The sequence below is a fragment of the Anomaloglossus baeobatrachus genome, chromosome 1 (assembly GCF_048569485.1).
Source record: "Anomaloglossus baeobatrachus isolate aAnoBae1 chromosome 1, aAnoBae1.hap1, whole genome shotgun sequence".
Classification (NCBI taxonomy): Eukaryota; Metazoa; Chordata; class Amphibia; order Anura; family Aromobatidae; genus Anomaloglossus; species Anomaloglossus baeobatrachus.
This window is the reverse complement of record NC_134353.1, coordinates 842,549,200-842,568,462: the sequence shown is the minus strand read 5'-3', so window position 1 is coordinate 842,568,462 and position 19,263 is coordinate 842,549,200. Positions and strand designations below refer to the sequence as shown.

At 51.5% G+C, this 19,263-nt stretch overlaps 1 protein-coding gene across 1 annotated transcript in view; it reads left to right on the top strand.

Moving 5' to 3' along the window:
* Positions 1-3,872: 3,872 nt before the first annotated feature.
* ZCCHC9 (zinc finger CCHC-type containing 9) overlaps positions 3,873-19,263 on the top strand; it is a 28,154-nt gene continuing 12,763 nt past the window's right edge. Inside the window, exons 1-3 of the mRNA XM_075342042.1 lie at positions 3,873-4,189; positions 5,874-6,024; positions 6,384-6,476. Coding sequence (XP_075198157.1) covers positions 3,923-4,189; positions 5,874-6,024; positions 6,384-6,476 — 511 coding nt within the window. The 5' untranslated portion in view covers positions 3,873-3,922. The remainder of the gene's footprint in view (positions 4,190-5,873; positions 6,025-6,383; positions 6,477-19,263) is intronic.

Here is a 19,263-nt window from a genome sequence, read left to right as displayed (position 1 = left end):
GGAAAGCTTCAAGAGGAACATCAAGACCCACCTCTTCCAACAAGCCTACAACCTACAATAACCCTCAGTCCAGTAGACTACTGCGCAACCAGCTCTGTCCTCACCTATTGTACCATCACCCATTCCCTGTAGACTGTGAGCCCTCGCGGGCAGGGTCCTCTCTCCTCCTATACCAGTCTGTTATGTACTGTTAATGATTGTTGTACGTATACCCTCTTTCACTTGTAAAGCGCCATGGAATAAATGACGCTATAATAATAAATAATAATAATAATCTCATGGACACATTGTTTTTATCATTGCAGATTTTCAGCAGATTTGGAACTGCAGCATGTCAATTATTGCAGCGTATTTCGCCCATCCTAATGGGTTGGGAAAAATATGCAACAAAAACGCATGTAAAAAAATGCGTAATTTAAGTAGTATTTAAGTAGTAGTATTTTTTCTTCCTGCCAATGCAACAGGATTTTCAGCAGAATTTTTTGCAGCAAATTTTGAACATGTGCACATTGCCTTATTCCCTGTCCTGTATCCTCCCCTACAATTCATTATAAGTCCCTGAAAGCTTCATAATGAATTTGAGGAAGGAGAAAACACAATCAGGGCCTTATAATAGATTGTGGGGTCGGAGAGAATGCTATCAGGGCCAGATAATGAATTCTGGGGTGGGAGGGATGCTATTAAGGCCATATAATGAATTGTGAGGAGGAAAAAAGAACAAAAAAAAACTGCTTACATTTTTGCACCAGGAGTGGCATAAGGTCACCCAAAAGCAGTGTGAAAGACTGGTGGAAGGCATGCCAAGACGCATGAAAGCTGGGATCAAATATCATGGTTATTCCACAAAATATTGATTTCTGAACTCTTCCTGAGCTTAAACATTATTAGTAATGTTGTTTGTAAAGGAATATGAATTTATTATTTGAGGTCTGAAAGCAATGCATTTTTTATTATTTTGACTATTTCTCATTTTCAGAGAATAAATACAAAACATATTGCTTGGAAGTTCGGAGACATGTTGTCAGTAGTTTATAGAATAAAAGAATATTTTACATTTTACTTAAAAATATACCTATAAAGAGAAAAATCAGAAAAACTGACATTTTTGCAGTGGTCTCTTAAGTTTTGGCAGAGCTGTATATGTGTGATTATATATCACATTCAAAATGTATACATCAAATTCATGACGGAAGTTCAATCCAAAAACAATTTTTGTATTACATTTTAGTATCCACAGTGCTTCTCTCTTAAGTATGGTTTTCCTCCAGTCACCTCCACGTTTACGTTTATTTGGAAACCAATAAATCTGAAAGCATCCAGTTCCCCATTGCTGCCCCCGATGTGTTAATTTTTTTTTTTCTTTTTAATATCTGCGATGTGTCAATCCTGACTTTAAAGGGGTGGTTCACCCATATTTATTATTTGCTAGATAGATATTTTGTTGAGAAACAATGTTTCTCTCAAATACCTTATATTGGCAATAGTGCCTGTGAGTGGCACTATTGCGGACCGCTGTTCCCTATCGCCTGACCCCCGGGCTCCGTGACCTTGGGGATCCGGTGATGTCACGTCAACTTCCTGCTGACCTGACATCACCGCGGCCAGCCGCAGTCTCCGTGAGTGATTGGCTGTGGGCGGTGTTTCACCGCTCAGCACAGCCCAGCGTGACAGCCCATCAGCTCCCTGCTGACTCACAGCAAAGCGCTGTAAGCAGGAGACACGCTAGGCTGTGACGAGCGGTGAAACACCGCCCACAGCCCAGTGACTCAGTGGCCGGCCGTGGTGATGTCATGTGATCAGGAAGTTGACGTGACATCACCGGATCCCCGAGATCACAGAGCCTGGGGGTCAAGCAATGGGGAAGAGTGGACTGCAATACCGCCTCTCACAGGCACTATTGCCAAGATAAGGTATTTGAGAGAAACATAGTTTCTCAACATAATATCGATCTAGCAAATAATAAAGCCGTAGATCACCCATATTTAAGTTTGAGTTGTACAGCTTATGTAAATAGTATTATATTTAATTAAACTACATGGGTAGTGTCAGTTAATTAATGAATTTATTACTAGGGCTGAGTGGACCTGAACTATAGATGTCCGGATCCGCTCAGTTTCAAAGTTGCCCGAGTGCTGGACCTGGGATTCCGGATGTTTGATCCGGATCCGGCACTCGAGAAAATAAAAAATAATATAGGAAAAATAAAGAAAATAAGAATGAAGCAGGAACTTCATACTTACCTAGGTTCCGGCCCAGCTGTACGCTGCTCCTCCTGCCGCCCTGTGCCGCTCATTTCCCCGCACACCGGCTGGCCTGGTGTCTGTGATTGGTGCAGTCAGACGCGCCCCCAGCCTTTGTGACAGCGTCTGACTGCTTCCACTCACAGACGCTGTCTGCAGGTCATCGCCGGCGCTGCTCATTCTGGGCCTCCTGATGCACGATTCATGCACCAGGAGGCCCATGCTGAGCAGAGAAGGAAACATTGCCAGTGCGGCTCATCCTGGGTCTCCCAGTGCACAATTCACGGAACTGAAGAGGATCTGCAAGGAAAAATGGCAGAGGATCCCCAAATCCAGGGGTGAAAACCTTGTTGCATCATTCTCAAGTAGACTCATGGCTGTACTAGCTCAAAAGGGGGCTTCTAGTCATAGTGTGCAAAGGGTCTGAATACTTATGATCATGTGATTTCAGTTTTTCTTGTTTTATAAATTTGCAAAAATTTCTACATCTCTTTTTTTTCTGTCAAGCTGGGGTGCAGAGTGTATATTAATGAGAAAAACAAATGAACTTTTTTGAATTTACCAAATGGCTGCAATAAAACAGAGGGGAAAAACTTAAAGGGGTCTGAATACTTTCTGTACCCACTGTACATAGGCTTTCAATGCCTCTTACGACCACATCGGACCAATGAAACACGTGTAAAATTGTGTTCCCCTTTCTGTAGAATTACTTTTATATTCTGGATATATTTCTTTTTTTTTTTGTTGAAGGGTGAGGCTAGAAATGGTGATTTGGACTAGCAGAGTTTTTTAATTTATTTATGTTTTCATCAATGCTTCCTATGCTGTATTCACAATGATCAGGAAGGCAGAGATAGTAATAACCCCTCTCTGCCTTCTCAATGAGAACTCCATCCCTCAATGAAAGACGACTTCCCCCCCACCCCCCCAGCTGTACAATCTTGTGCAAGCAGCGTATTCAGTATTGGCGTTTTACAATGTCAGTGCAGAGTAAAGGCTGGACTGCCCGGATGCTTAAAGTCTATGGGCGTCCTGGTCCAGAACTGGATATAGGGATGAAAGGTGAAAATAAGATATCACTTATCCATAGAATATGTCATAACTTGCGGATGGGTGAGGGGCCGACCTCTGGGATCTGCACTGATCAGCAGAATGGGGCACTTTATCCCTGTTGGATTGGATCGCCGCCCGGCTCCAGTCATTCTATATGGGGCTTAGTAGAAAGCACTATGATCTAGGTGTATTTTTCATGAGTTTTTCCCCCACAGACTTTTCTAGAGTAAAAAAAACCCGCTTTCTATTGTATTTCATATTTTCCTGTTGACTTCAAGCTAAAACCTAGCTGCAGCTTTTGTGGCAGTGAAGGACATATACAACCGCCCCAATGGTAAAATGCAGCACCTCTATGTTTCCCCTAGCCTTCAGTAGATACCCATGTTATGTCTGCTTGTATTGTACAGAAGAGCCCTTCCTTGGTGCCTGGAGCTTTAGGTCTCATGAGATAACACCACGTGACAGCTTCCAGCCTCTGGGAAGTAAAAATGTGTCGGATTTGTGTATTCCCTTTCCAGTAATAAAGATGGCCGCTGACTCACGAAAGTTCACAGTGCTTCCGGTTCAGTCGTGACGTAATATCCGGAGTAGTGCCAGCGTGTTTGTCAGTGTCTGGGGCACACGGTGAGATGACTCGCTGGGCTCGTCCGGGGCAGAGTAATAATACCGCAGCTCGGAACCGCAAGGTGTGTGCGGCCACTCCATGGGAAGAGCTGCACAGGAAGCCGGCGGGAGCCGGACAGGCCAAGAGGGCGCCCCCGAAAAAGAAGAAGAAGGCGGCCTATGTGGATGAAGACGTAAATGGGTTCAAGGCGATGCAGGAGGAGCAGCTCAGGAAGGTGCAGCGCAGCGAGGGCAGGAGGCAGAGGCGGCAGCAGGGCAAGAAGGACAAGATGGTGAGGACGCCGGAGCCGTGTACGGACACAGCGCGCAGCCGCAGTGCATGGGCCAGGGAAGGCAGCCGCCGGCCACACAGCACGGTCCATCCGCAGCAGCCGCCTGCACTGTACGGCCGCATCACCTCCAGACTGCGCCGGTACAGAGCCTGGGAGCAGTGCGGAGAGGACGGCGGGTGTTGTTACAATTCACACAAGGGCTCCTCCGGTAGCGGCCGTAGCCCTCCTCCCCTCCACCCCTAGTGGCAGCCCTCCACCCCTAGTGGCAGCCCTCCACCCCTAGTGGCAGCCCTCCACCCCTAGTGGCAGCCCTCCACCCCCTCCAGTGGCAGCCCTCCACCCCCTCCAGTGGCAGCCCTCCACCCCCTCCAGTGGCAGCCCTCCACCCCCTCCAGTGGCAGCCCTCCAGTGGCAGCCCTCCACCCCCTCCAGTGGCAGCCCTCCACCCCCTCCAGTGGCAGCCCTCCACCCCCTCCAGTGGCAGCCCTCCACCCCCTCCAGTGGCAGCCCACCACCCCCTCCAGTGGCAGCCCACCACCCCCTCCAGTGGCAGCCCACCACCCCCTCCAGTGGCAGCCCACCACCCCCTCCAGTGGCAGCCCACCACCCCCTCCAGTGGCAGCCCACCACCCCCTCCAGTGGCAGCCCACCACCCCCTCCAGTGGCAGCCCACCACCCCCTCCAGTGGCAGCCCACCACCCCCTCCAGTGGCAGCCCACCACCCCCTCCAGTGGCAGCCCACCACCCCCTCCAGTGGCAGCCCTCCACCCCCTCCAGTGGCAGCCCTCCACCACCTCCAGTGGCAGCCCACCACCCCCTCCAGTGGCAGCCCTCCACCACCTCCAGTGGCAGCCCTCCACCACCTCCAGTGGCAGCCCTCCACCACCTCCAGTGGCAGCCCTCCACCCCTAGTGGCAGCCCACACCTCGTCCCTGATGGTAGCCGTAAAGGATCATCCCAGTGATTTGTTGTTTTCTTTATTTCCCCATCAGTGATCAGTAATGTATGTACACTGCATGCGCTAAAATACTGCTCTTTGATCGCTTTGTAATGTGATTAACCTGTAGAGGACCGGTGTTTGTGGACATGAGTTTCCCTTTAACATCAGCCATTAAAAAAAATAAATAGGCAGCTATCAGCACTGACCACCGAGGCCCCTGATTGGCTGCTGCGCAGATGCTCGGTGGTCAGTGCGTCCTGTTCCAGTGGAGATTGTCAGAGCTGGAGCAGGGTGGCTTCTGGGAGTTTTTCTTATAATATCTTGACTTTCCAATGTTATGTTTTATGCTCTGTGGCCATGATCACGGTTCTCAGCGCTTTGTACGCAGGGTGGTTCAGCTGCATCCAAAACGCTGCGATATACAGTACAACCACTGTGGATGGGATTTCTAGAAGTATCCTGCCCGCTGTGCATGCGCAACTCACAGTGTAAACTGCCCTGCGGTGTGGCTTTGAGCGGCAAGCATGGCAATTCTTTGCTGCGAAGTCGCAAGTGTTCTCCGCAGGGAGAACAGAAGAGAGACCGCAACTGCCCGAGCCTGGATCGTGGGCATGAGCAGCTGCGGTCTCCAGTGGAGAAAACGCACAGCCCCGCAGGTCAGGATGCAGCAGGCCCTGATTGTGTTGTGGAGGGTGCGCTGCTGCTGAGGAGGCGGAGCTGATGATTCTTCTTGGTATCTTACAGGTCTGCTTTCACTGTCGAAAACCTGGGCACGGCATGGCTGATTGCTTGGAAGCCCTGAGGTGTCAGGACGTGGGGACAGGAATATGTTTCCGCTGTGGATCCACAGAGCATGAAGTCAACAAATGCAGAGCCAAAGTGGATCCAGCACTCGGTACATGTGAGAACGTCCCAAATATGTAGTCTGTGAATAACGCTAATGATCTCAGTGAGAAGAGAAGAGCTCGGTCACACTGATCTCCGGCCGTGGGATATATAGGGGCCGCTCTATACAGTGGTGAATGTGGCGCTATAATTGCTGATGTGAGCAGTCTGAGATTGAGGCCACTGATATGAATGGATCCACGTGTCTGAGGAATGCGCCTCCTTCTTGCTCTGACGTCCATCAGCCCTAATAGGCAATCGGTGTTACTTGTATGACGTGTGCAGAATGTGTGGATGGTGGGAAGTGCCGGACGTTGGGTGTTATGAAGTTGGTGAAAATAACAATTTTGTTCTCATTTTACATTTCAGGAGAATTTCCATTTGCGAAATGTTTCATATGTGGGGAGATGGGCCACTTGTCAAGGTCGTGCCCAGACAATCCCAAAGGCCTGTATGCAGAAGGTAGGATTTTGTGTATTTTTTTTTTCCGTTTGCTTGCAAAATTTGCATCTGAATACTATAAAAACAATACTTTGTACTGACATTGGGCATAGATTGTGAGCAGGGCAGGGTCCTCGTTCCTCCTGTAACTCTTAACTGGGTTACTCTGTAATTTCTTTATGGTCTGTGCATGTCCCGCTTAATTGTAAAGTGGTGTGGATATGTTGACACTATATAAAATTATATTGGGCACCTTAAAGGAAATTCGTCAGCAGGTTTCTGTTACCACATCAGTGAACAGCATGACATAGGCAAGAGACCGTGAAACCAACTATGTATCACGTAGTTTACTGGGTGCTGCCATTCTGACACAATTGTAGTTTTCAGATTTAAATATTCAGCAGAGCTGAGAAAATTGCCTCTACCCACACCAGGCTCTGTATTTACAGTGTCTATAGACAGTGAGCTGCTAATCACAGCACAGCGTGTTCCGTACTACCATGCACTAGGAAATATAGTCCAAACAATGATACGCTCCTGGTGCTAAAACAATCATTGCAAGTAAACAGATGGGAGATTGATAAGTGACACATCACTGAACTCTGAGACTTAACCCTCACAGCATGCTGTCCTCAGATTACATGGCAAAACAACTTGTTAAGATTCTATTTAAGCACGAACGAACACTACATGGCAAGTGCAGAACACTCTCATCAAAGACATCATAATAGGGTAAATATAATGTACTAAAAACAATTCTTTCAAGGGGGGGGTGGAGTAGTATGTGCCCCTTGTGACTATAGTGACCTGTAATCATCCGAGAACAGAAAAAAAATCTTAAGTGACACTCACTGAATTGCTAATACTTTTACTGTACTTTATTCCTCTGGAATGCACGTCTTCAGCTTCTGAAGTGCATTCCAGCACAAAACGGCTCTCGTCCAGACATCTCCTACATCTCTCCCTTGTGCCTTGCACATTTTTATATACTGAAGAATAAGGGCTAAGACACACAAGTCGGAGCAAGTGGAGTGTGATAAAACATCGCATTCCACTCAAACCAATATTAGCCTGTGTGCCAGCGCACATGAGCGATTATTTTCTCAACCCTAATCGAACCGAGAAAACAATTGCAGCATGCTGCAGGTGTAATGTGATCCAAGTTTCTCTCACACCCATTCAAGTCTATGGGGCGAGAGGAAAATCACACTGCCTCCCCTCCGCAGCACCGGCCTGTCCCTCCTCAGTGCCGGCCCGCCCCCTGCAGCTGTTGTCCGATCACATGATCGGACCTCAGTCGCAATAACACTCTTCTCCTGCTGTGCTGCCAGCGTGAGCCAAGTGTCATGCGAGGATCGCAGTAGTCCCCGTGTGGCCCCGGCCTAAAGAAGATTCTTTAACAATTTGGCGAGTGCCACTTGGATTTTTTTCTTCTGTTTTCGGATGATTGCATGAATGTACTTGGGGGAGCACCATATTTGAATGCTGTTGGATGGAAAACTGAAATAGGTGCTGGCATCAGCATGGTTTAGGTCATTATGCCCGTGATCCTTCCTCTCCTGCCCCTGGATGATAGGTCTGTGAGTAGTTGTCCATCAGTCTTTTGTACCTGTGCTGCCTTAATCATGCATTACTAGGGCCTGACTGCATCCTGCAGTATATTGATATATTCTGATCACTGACTACATATGTCTAAGTTTTGTTCTGTGTTTTGTTTTTTGTTTTTTTAGTTTTTTTTTTTTTTTTTCTTTCCCCAGAGGGGTTGTGATGGAGTGGTACCTTTTTAGTGAATTTATATTTCTTTATCGTTCCTATGGGAAACCCAGACATTGGGTGTAATAGCTTCTGCCTCCGGAGGACACACAAAGTACTACACTCAAAAGTGTAGCTCCTCCCTCTGAGGTTATACACCCCCTGGAGAACCAGATCTAGCCAGTTTATCGCTTTGTGTTCAGGAGGCATACATCCACACATGCATTCTCATCTGATTTTTGATTTTTGGAAAGAGTTTGAAGAAAAGCGGGTCCAAGCCTGGACCCCCGGCATGTCCCTTCTCACCCCACTGTGTCGGCGGTGCTGTTAAGGTTGATTTCCAAGGCTGGAGCCTTGCATGCCGTGCTCCTTCACCATCCCTCCTGGGCTCTGGCTTGAAGTGGGAGCCAGCACGGTTCTCCATGCTTGGCAGGAGACCGGTCTCCATCCGCAGCCCTTCAGGATCCTGCTGGACCGGAGCACTCATCCCCAGGGACTTGGAACCCGGCGTCTCAGCAAGCTAAGTACCTGAGACGTTTATATTTTGGGGGTCCCTGTACTTTATTGTTGTGGGAGAGTGTGCTGAGTTAGTTTTATGACATTTCCGGCGGGTTCTCTGGCTGTCGCCTGAGAACCGCGCCGATGGTGCCTGCGCGCCGGCCACACCGCTCAAATTTAGGCCCTGGCTTCGCCGGAGACCTACTTTCGGTTTCACTGCCCTCGCATGTCATTCATGCAGAGGGACAGCGCGGCTCCGCCCAGCGGCCGTTCTGCATAGGGGAGGGACACTCCTCACTGGGTACATGTCTCCTCCCCTGTAAGTCTCTATGGCCCTCCAGATCCCGCTCCCAGAGTGAGTTCCGCCCCCTCTCTTCGCTCCGGCGGCCATTTTCTCAGCGTTTTTCCCTGCGATCAGCACTGGTCTGCAGCATCCCTGCTGAGGTGCTTGGGGGTCCGGGCTTCGGGATCTGGAGGGCATACAACACCGCTCCAGCGGTCAGGTAAGCCACAACCTCTGGTTGTGGACCTCTGTATATACTGTCTGGGGGTCATTCTCTGGCAGAGCCCCCACTCCAGCAGCATGTCTCACACGAGGAGCAAGGCTCCAAAGCTGTATTCAGTATGCACTGCATGTAAGCTCCTACTGCCTGAACCGAGCACCTATCCACATTGTGATACCTGATCTAACCTGACGATGCCTCAGCCTGGAATCGCACCCCCAGTGGTCTCTCCGGCTACTGTGGCTGAACCCCCGGCTTGGGTAGAATCCTTTCTAGGTCTATCTCCCAGTCTTTTGCCGACTCCATGGGACAGCTGTCCAGGACGTTGCTGAACATGCATCAGCCCCCTTCACAGGGTGCCTCTGCTGCTAGGGTTTTCTCAGGACCGGAGCTCACAGAGGATTCATCATCTGGTCCCAGACCCCGTCCTCCTAAGAGGAGACGCAGGCTCCCTCTCCTTCCTCGTCCCGCGTCTTTTTCAGAAGCTGACTCGCAGGACGAGGAGGATGCCTTTACAGGGGGCTCGGAGGTTAACTCCATGTGCCCCATTGATCTGTCCGAAAGTGACTCAGATGTTAGTGATTTGATTGCGTCCATTAATTCAGTACTGGATCTCAATCCGCCAGTATCAGAGGAGCAACCCTCTCTGGCAGAAAAGCACCAGTTTACCTCGCCTAAGAGGACAAAGAGTGTGTTCTTTAACCACTCCAGTTTTCAGGCCGCTGTGACCAAGCCTAGGGCCTGTCCTGACAAACGCTTCCCAAAGCGTGGTTCTGATGACCGTTTTCCCTTTCCACCTGAGGTGGTCAAGGAGTGGGCTAATTCACCAAAGGTAGACCCCCCCGGTGTCTAGACTCTCAGCCCGGACCGTTGTATCAGTGGCTGATGGCACCTCTCTTAAGGATTCCACTGACCGCCAGGTTGACCTTCTGGCCAAATCTGTATATGAGGCGGCAGGAACCTCGTTCTCCCCAACTTTTGCAGCAGTGTGGGCTCTCAAAGCCATCTCTGCTTCTCTAGAGGAGATGCATTCCCTCGCCAGGGAATCTATGCCCGAAATGGTTACCTTAACTTCCCAAGCTTCAGCATCCTATGCCATGTCTGCCATGCTGGTGGCTTCGGCTAATTCCCTTGCTATCCGCAGGATCTTGTGGCTTCGAGAGTGGAAGGCAGATGCTTCTTCAAAGAAGTACCTTGCTGGGCTCCCATTTGCTGGGTCCCGGCTGTTCGGAGAACAGCTGGATGAAATTATTAAGGAAGCTACTGGCGGGAAGAGTACTTCCATGCCACAAACCAAAACCAGGAAACCTGTCCAGGGTAGGAATCAGTCGAGGTTTTGTTCCTTTCGTTCCTCCAACTGGTCGTCCTCTAAGCCCTCGGCCTCGTCCACTAACTCAGCCAAGGACCAAAAATCCAACTGGCGCACAAAAGCGCGTCCACAGAAGACCGCAGGAGCTGCTACCACTAAGGCAGCCTCTTGACTATCTGTCCGCGCCAGCAACGTCCTTAGTCGGTGGCAGGCTCTCCCACTTTGGCGACGCGTGGTTTCAACACGTCTCCGATCAGTGGGTGCGGGATATCATCTCCCACGGCTACAGGATAGAATTCTCTTCCAACCCGCCAGACAGATTTTTTTCTGTCAACTCCCCCCTGCTCCAAGGCCGCCGCCTTCTCTCAGGCCGTGGCATCCTTGCAGGCCAACGGAGTAATTGTACCGGTTCCCGCCCGGGAACGGTTCAGAGGTTTCTACTCAAATCTCTTCCTAGTCCCCAAAAAGGACGGTTCCTTCCAGCCCATCCTGGATCTCAAGCTTCTCAACAAGCATGTTCAGGTGCGGCATTTTCGCATGGAGTCTCTGCGATCAGTCATTGCCTCAATGACCCAAGGGGATTTCCTGGCATCCATCGACATCAGAGATGCCTATCTGCATGTGCCAATTGCAGTTTCACACCAGCGTTGGCTACGTTTTGCAATCGGAGAGGAACATTTCCAATTCGTGGCTCTTCCCTTCGGGTTAGCCACGGCCCCTCGGGTATTCACCAAGGTCATGGCAGCAGTGGTTGCGGTTCTGCACCTCCAGGGGTTGGCAGTGATTCCTTACCTGGACGACCTTCTAGTCAAGGCTTCATCCAGCGCAGACTGTCAGCGGAGTGTCTCGCTCACTCTCGCCACTCTAGCCCAATTCGGGTGGCTTGTCAATCTGCCCAAATCCACTCTGACTCCGACCCAGAGGCTCACGTACCTAGGGATGCAGTTCGAGACTCTGCCGGCACTTGTGAAGTTGCCCTTAATCAAACAGCAGTCCCTCCAACTGGCGGTGCGCTCTGCTGAGGCCCCGCCGTTATTCCATCAGGCATCTGATGCAGGTGCTGGGTCAGATGGTGGCGTCAATGGAGGCTGTTCCCTTTGCCCAGTTCCATCTGCGTCCCCTGCAGCTGGACATTCTCCGCTGTTGGGACAAGCGGCCTTCCTCCTTGCACAGGTTAGTGGCTCTGTCGCCACAGACCAGGAGCTCTCTTCAGTGGTGGCTTCAGCCCCTCTCTCTGTCTCAGGGACGCTCCTTCCTGGCCCCGTCCTGGGTGATCCTCACCACGGATGCCAGTCTATCCGGCTGGGGAGCGGTATGTCTCCACCACCGAGCACAGGGCACTTGGACTCCGTCCGAGTCAGCCCTCTCGATCAATGTGCTGGAAACCAGAGCCGTGCTTCTGGCTCTCCTAGCTTTTCACCACCTATTGGCGGGCAAGCACATCCGAGTCCAGTCAGACAACGCGACAGCGGTTGCCTACATCAATTGGAGGTGCAACGCATCCTTCAATGGGCGGAGGACTCCAAGTCCACCATATCCGCAGTCCACATCCCAGGCGTGGAAAACTGGGAGGCAGATTATCTCAGCCGTCAAACCGTGGACAGTGGCGAGTGGTCCCTGCATCCGGCAGTGTTTCAGTCAATCTGCCGCAAGTGGGGCACTCCGGACGTGGACCTAATGATCAGAATGGAGGGCCGTCGAGTCTCTCATTGCTCCGGACTGGCCCTGGCGCGCTTGGTACCCAGACCTGCTCCATCTGTCCGTAGAGGTGCCGTGGCATCTTCCGGGCCGTCCAGACCTTCTCTCACAAGGTCAGTTTTTCCGCTAGAATTCTGCGGCTCTCAGATTGACGGCGTGGCTCTTGAGTCCTGGATCTTGACGGCTTCTGGTATCCTCCCTGAGGTCATCTCTACTATGACTCGGGCCCGTAAGTCTTCCTCCGTCAAGATCTATCACAGGACTTGGGAAATTTTCCTGTCCTGGTGTCGCTCTACCGACCATCCTCCTTGGCCTTTTTCCTTGCCGACCCTTCTGTCCTTTCTACAGTCCGGTCTGCAGCTGGGACTGTCCCTCAACTCTCTCAAGGGACAAGTCTCGGCTCTGTCAGTGCTGTTCCAGCGGCGTATCGCCCGGCTGGCTCAGGTCCGCACCTTCATGCAGGGCGCGTCTCACTTCATTCCACCTTACCGGCGGCCCTTGGATCCCTGGGACCTCAATTTGGTTCTCACGGTTTTGCAGAAACCCCCCTTTGAGCCTCTTGGGGAGGTTTCTTTGTTTCGTCTTTCACAGAAAGTGGTCTTTCTAGTGGCCATAACTTCCCTCAGGAGAGTCTCCGATTTGGCTGCGCTCTCTTCGGAGTCACCTTTTTTGGTTTTTCATCAAGACAAGGTGGTTCTCTGTCCGACTCCGGACTTTCTCCCTAAGGTGGTTTCTCCTTTCCACCTTAACCAGGACATTACCCTACCTTCCTTTTTGCCCGGCTCCTGTTCATCGCTTTGAAAAAGTGTTGCATACTCTGGATCTGGTGCGTGCTCTCCGGATCTATGTGTCTCGCACCGCTGCTCTTAGGCGGTGCACCTCTCTTTTTGTGCTAACCACAGGTCGGCGTAAGGGCCTCTCTGCTTCTAAGCCGACCTTAGCCCGTTGGATTAGGTCGACCATTTCGGATGCCTACCAGTGTTCTCAGGTGCCTCCCCCGCCGGGGATCAAGTGTGTGTCCTCCGGAGGCAGAAGCTATACACCCAATGTCTGGGTCTCCCAATACGGAACTATAAGAAAAAGAATTTACGGTAAGTAAACAAAATTCTCTTTATTGAAAAAAAATTATAATTCCTGATTACCATCATATGAATACTTTAAGTAAAATGTGGGATTTGTATATGGTTGTGTTGACTGATATGTGTGGAAAAAAGTGGCTAAGTGCAAGTAATCAAATGAGTGTGTAAAAAGGCTAAAGTGCAGTAGTGCATCAATTATAAGATTCCTCTTTTCGGCTGTGTTTATCCTTTGCTAATAAAGCTGCTTTCTTTGTCGCTCCATTGGGAGACCCAGACAATTGGGTGTATAGCTATTGCCTCTGGAGGCCACACAAAGTATTACACTTAAAAGTGTAAGGCCCCTCCCCTTCTGGCTATACACCCCCAGTGGGATCACTGGCTCACCAGTTTTGTGCTTTGTGCGAAGGAGGCAACACATCCACGCATAGCTCCACTTTTTAGTCAGCAGCAGCTGCTGACTATGTCGGATGGAAGAAAAGAGGACACATATAGTGTCCCCAGCATGCTCCCTTCTCACCCCACTGTGTCGGAGGTGTTTGTAAGGTTGAGGTACCCATTGCGGGTACGGCGGCAGGAGCCCACATGCTGATTCCTTCCCCATCCCTTTTTACAGGGCTCTGGGTGAAGTGGGATTTACCGGTCTCCAGGCACTGAGACCGTGCTCCATCTACAGCCCCTGGAGAAGATGCTGGATGGAGCGGAGTACATCAGGGACATGGCCCTGCTTCCTCAAGGTACTCTGTGTCCCCGTGCATTTGGCGCTCACACCGCAGCATGCTGGGTGTTGTAGTGCGCCAGGGGACATCAGCGCTGCGGCGCCTGTGCCATGGCCTCATTCAGCCTCGCTGAAGCAGGCTCATTTATGGGAACTGGTCGCGCCGGCCGCTGGGACTGCGGCGCGGCTGGCACTTGTAGTGCGCCGGGGACTTCAGCGCGGCCTGCGCTTTTACGGCGGCCGCGCTGATAACTAGAGTCCCCGGCTTTTGCGGCCTGTTTCCGTTCGTTCCCGCCCCCAGACCTGCCAGTCAGGAGAGGGGCGGGACGCTGGCCGCTTCCAGTAATCGGTCGCGCCGGCCGCTGGCAGCGGCGCGGCTGGCACTTGTGGTGCGCCGGGGACTTCAGCGCGGCCCGCGCTTTTACGGCGGCCGCGCTGATAACTAGAGTCCCCGGCTTTTGCGGCCTGCTTCCGTTCGTTCCCGCCCCCAGACCTGCCAGTCAGGAGAGGGGCGGGACGCTGGCCACTTTTATGACTCGGTCGCGCCGGCCGCTGGAACGGCGGCGCGGCTGGCACTTGTGGTGCGCCGGGGACTTCAGCGCGGCCCGCGCTTTTACGGCGGCCGCGCTGTTAACTCGAGTCCCCGGCTTCTGGGCCTAGTCTCCCTTCGTTACCGCCCACAGCCCTGACAGTCAGGGTAGGGGCGTGACGCTGCGTAGAGCAGCGCTGAGAGCTGGAGTATGTTTTGCATACTCCACCCCTCTCACTGTGTGCACTGTGAATCCGGATTCCCGCACTTTCTCAGGCACGCCCACGGCTTCCTTCTCTACAAGGACGCTGGCAGCCATTAGTGCAGTTTCTGTACGATACAGAAACAAGTGTGGAAGACCCTGGCATTCTGATAGTCACACAATCGCTGTAACAGGCGTTAAGCAGCACCTGTGGTGCTAACCCCACTAGTGCAGAAGTGCACTTATAGATATGCTTGTACTATATACATTGCACTGTTTGGTCGCACGTTGTATATACCCTCCTGGATTAGGCGGAGGAGTTATCAGCATATTCTCTGTGTAAAACAAAAGTGCAGAACCACATGTTTTTCTATACAGCTGGTACAGCATGTACGGCTATACGGCCGGCAGGTCACATAGACTCCCATTATATGCACTAATGGCCAGGGGATGAGGACGGTGTCTGCAGTATTTACTGACAGTTTTTCTGAGACTATGGCTATGATACTAGAAGCCTAGCAGTCCGGACATGTCTCTCACAATATGGGCACTGTTGAATCACTGATCCATGGCCCCCCTCAGTGTGAATAACTAACAGCTCCGGGAATGTCACACGCATCCCAGAGTCACGGCTCTGCAAGGACGTCAGCCCCAGACAGCCTAAGTGGGCTCGCTATCAGCGGCCTCGGTTTCTCAGGGTCCTAACAGAAGGACTCGCTGTGTAATGAGGCGGAAGTAGCGGCTCAGGATTCTGATCCTGAGACCGCTCTCAATCTGGATACACCTGATTGTGACGCCATAGTAAATAATCTTATAGCGTCCATCTATAGAATGTGGGTTATTTCTCACAGCTCCTCCAGTGGAGGAGTCAGCTTCACGTATTTTTCTGGACCACTCTGCCTTCAGAGAGGCAGTCCAGGAACACCACGCTTATCCAGATATGCGCTTCCCCAAACGGCTTAGGATACATGTTATCCCTGTCCCCTGACTTGGTCAAGGACTGGACCCAATGTCCCGAGCGGCATCCTCCAATCTCTAGGCTTGTAGCTAGATCCATAGTTGCAGTGGGAGATGGAACTGCAAAATCAAAGATGCTGCTGACAGACAGATGGATCTCTGGTCGAAAGCCATCTATGAGGCTGTCGGCGTTGGCTCCGGCATTCTCTCCCTTGGGGCACTCCAAGCTATTTCAGCTTGCCTTACACAGATTGATACGGTTACACGTACATCTGTGCCGCAGGTGGCATCCTTAACCTCTCAAATGTCTGCATTTGTTTCTTACGCGATTCAGGTTGTCCTGGACTCTGCGAACCGTGCGGCGGTAGCCTCCGCTACTCCGTGTTTTTAAGCAGAGCCTGGTCTACGCGTTAAGTGAATGGAAGGCAGATCTGCTTCCAAAAAAGGTTGCCTAACCAGTTGCCTTTTTCTGCTGACCGACTGTTTGGTGAGCGTTGGATGTAACCATTAAACAGTCCAGAGGTAAGGATTCATCCTTTCCTCAGCCCGGACACAACAAACCCCAACAGAGCAAGAGGCAGTCGGGGTTTTCGGCTTTTTCGAGGCTCGGGCAGGTCCCATTTTTCCTCGTCCAATGTGGACTCAAAAGGATTAGAGGAGCTAAGATTCTTAGCGGGCTCAGTCTCGCCCAAAAAAGCGACAGTCTGAAAACCCGCTTCCAAGGCGGCGTCCTCATGACTTGCGGCCTCGGTCGGTAGCAGGCTCTCCCGCCTTGGCGATATTTAGCTGCCATAGGTCAATGACACCTCCCGGCCGGGCCGCTGCTCTTCTGCAAACAGGGTGCACTCTATAGACAGAGTGATGTCCCCCGTTCCTCTTCAGGAACAAGGTCACGGTTTACCCCAAATTCTTTGCGGTACCTATAACAACGGGCCGTTCCGTCCCGTTCTGGATCTAAAAATGCTCAGCAAGCTCGTGGACACCAGGCGGTTCCGGATGGAATCCCTCCGCCATGTCATCGCCTCAAGGTCCCAAGGATATTTCCTAGCATCGTTAGGCATCAAGGATGCTTATCCACACGTGCCGATTGATCCAGAGCACTAGCGTTTCTACGCTTCGTTATAGGAAACGAACACCTTCTGTTCGTAGCTCTACCTTCCGGCTAGCGACAGTCCAACTGGTCTTCGCCAAGGTCAGGGCAGCAGTAGTCACAGTCCTGCACTCTCAGGGTCACTCTGTGGTCCCGTATTTAGACGATCTACTTGTCAAGGCACTCTCTTAGGAAACATGCCAACTCTGCCCGAACGTTGCGCTGGAGACTCTCTAGAGTTTTGGGTGGATCATCAACTTTTTAAAGTCAGATCCGACCCCGACCCTATCGATAACATATCTAGGCATAGAGTTTCTTACTCTCTCAGCGATAGTGAAGCTGCCGCTAGACAAACAGCATTCCTACGGGCTGCAAGCTCTTCTTTAAGAACCAGTCGCACACATTGAGACGCCTCATGCACTTCCTACGTAAGATGGTAGCAATGGAGGCAGTTCCTTTCGCGCAGTTTTACTGCGTCCACTACAATGGGACATTCTCCGCCAATGGGTCAAGGAGTCGACGTCCCTCAACAGAGTCGTCGTTCTTTCTCAGGCGGCCAAGGAATCTCTACGGTGGTGGCTTCTTCTCACCTCTTGGTCAAAAAGAAGGTCCTTTCTATCCCCGTCCTGGGCGATAGTTACGACAGACGCGAGTCTATCAGGGTGGGGAGCAGTTTTTCTCCACTACAGCGCTCAGGGTACGTGGACTCAGCAAGAGTCCACTCTTCAGATCAATGTTCTTGACACAGAGCAGTGTATCTTGCCCTACAAACCTTCCAACAGCAATTGGAAAGCAAGCATATCCGACTTCAGTCGGACAGCTCCACAGCGGTGGCATACATCAACCACCAAGGAAGAACGCGCAACCGGCAAGCCTTCCAGGAAGTCCGGCAGGTTTGATGTGGGTGGATGACACGGCATCCACCATATCCACAATTCACATCCCAAGTGTGGAAACTAGGAAGCTGACTTTCTAAGTCGCTGAGGTGTGGCCGAAAGAGTATGGTCTCCTCACCCGGACGGGTTTCAGGAGATCTGGCGCCGCTGACAGAGGCCGGACGTCGATCTAATGGCGTCACGGCACAACAACAATGTGCCAGCTTCATGGCACGGTTTCACAATCATCGAGCTCTGGCGGCAAACGCCTTAGTTCAGCATTGGTCGCAGTTCCAGCTCCCTTAGGTGCCATCTCTGGCATTGTTGCCCAGAGTACTGCGCTAGATCAAGACCGACTGCGGCCGCGCCATCCTCGTCGCTACAAATTGGCCGAGGATGTTGTGGTACTCGGTTCTGTGGTGCCTCACGGTAGGCTAACCGGGGGCACTACCAGACCAATCAGACTGGCTGTCTCAAGGGCCATTCTTCCATTTGAATTCTACGGCTCTCAACCGGATGGTGTGGCATTGAGTCCTGGAACCTAGTGTCGTTAGGATTACCTCTGGACGTGGTTGCCACCATGAGACAGGCTAGCATACCAACGTCCGCCAAGATTGACCACAGGACGTGGAAGATGTTCTTATCTCGGTGCTCGGCGCAGGGTGTTTCTCCCTGGCCGGTTGCATCGTCTATGTTTCCTTCCTTCCTGCAATCTAGGTAGGAAAATGGGTTGTCGCTCAGTTCCCTTTAGGGACAAGTCTCAGCGCTATCTGTATTTTTTTCAGAAACGACGACTTCCTCAGGTACGCACGTTCCTACGGGGAGTTTGTCTTCTCAGCACTCCGTACAAGCGGCTGTTTGAGCCCTGAGATCTGAACAAGGTTCTAATTGCTCTCCAGATGCCGCCTTTCGAGCCTTTGAAGGATGTCTCCCTTCCCGTTTTTCACGGGAAGTGGCCTTCTACTAACGTTCTCGTCTCTTAGGAGAGTTTCCGAGCTAGCAACGCTCTTATACAAACTCTCTTCCTGGTCCTTCACCAGGACAGGGTAGTTCTGCGTCCGGTTCCGGAATTTCTCCCTAAGGTGGTATCCCATTTTCATATCAATCAGGATATCACCTCACCTTCTTTGTGTCCTCGTCCAGTCCATCAATTTCAGAAAGATTTGCATCTGTTGGTTCTGGTGAGAGCACTCAGGTTCTACTTCCCGCATGGCGCTCCTGCGCCACCCGGATGCACTCTTTGTCCTTGTCGCTGGTCGGCGTAAACAGTCGCAAGCTTCCAGATCCACCCTTGCTCGGGGGATCGAGGAACCTATTCTTGAAACCTACAGTTCTACTGGGCTTCTGGTTCTCTCAAGGCCGAAGGCCCATTCTACCAGAGCCGTGGGTGCATCCTGGGCATTACGGCACCAGGCTACGGCTCAGCAGGTGTGTCAGGCACCCACCTGGTCGAGTCTACTTACTATTACCAAGCATTATCAGATGCATACCTACGCTTCGGCAGACGCCAGCCTAGGTAGATAAGTCATTCAGGCGGCGGTTGGCCACCTGTAGGAGAGGGCCGTTTGACGGCCCTATCATGAGGTATTCTTTTACCCACC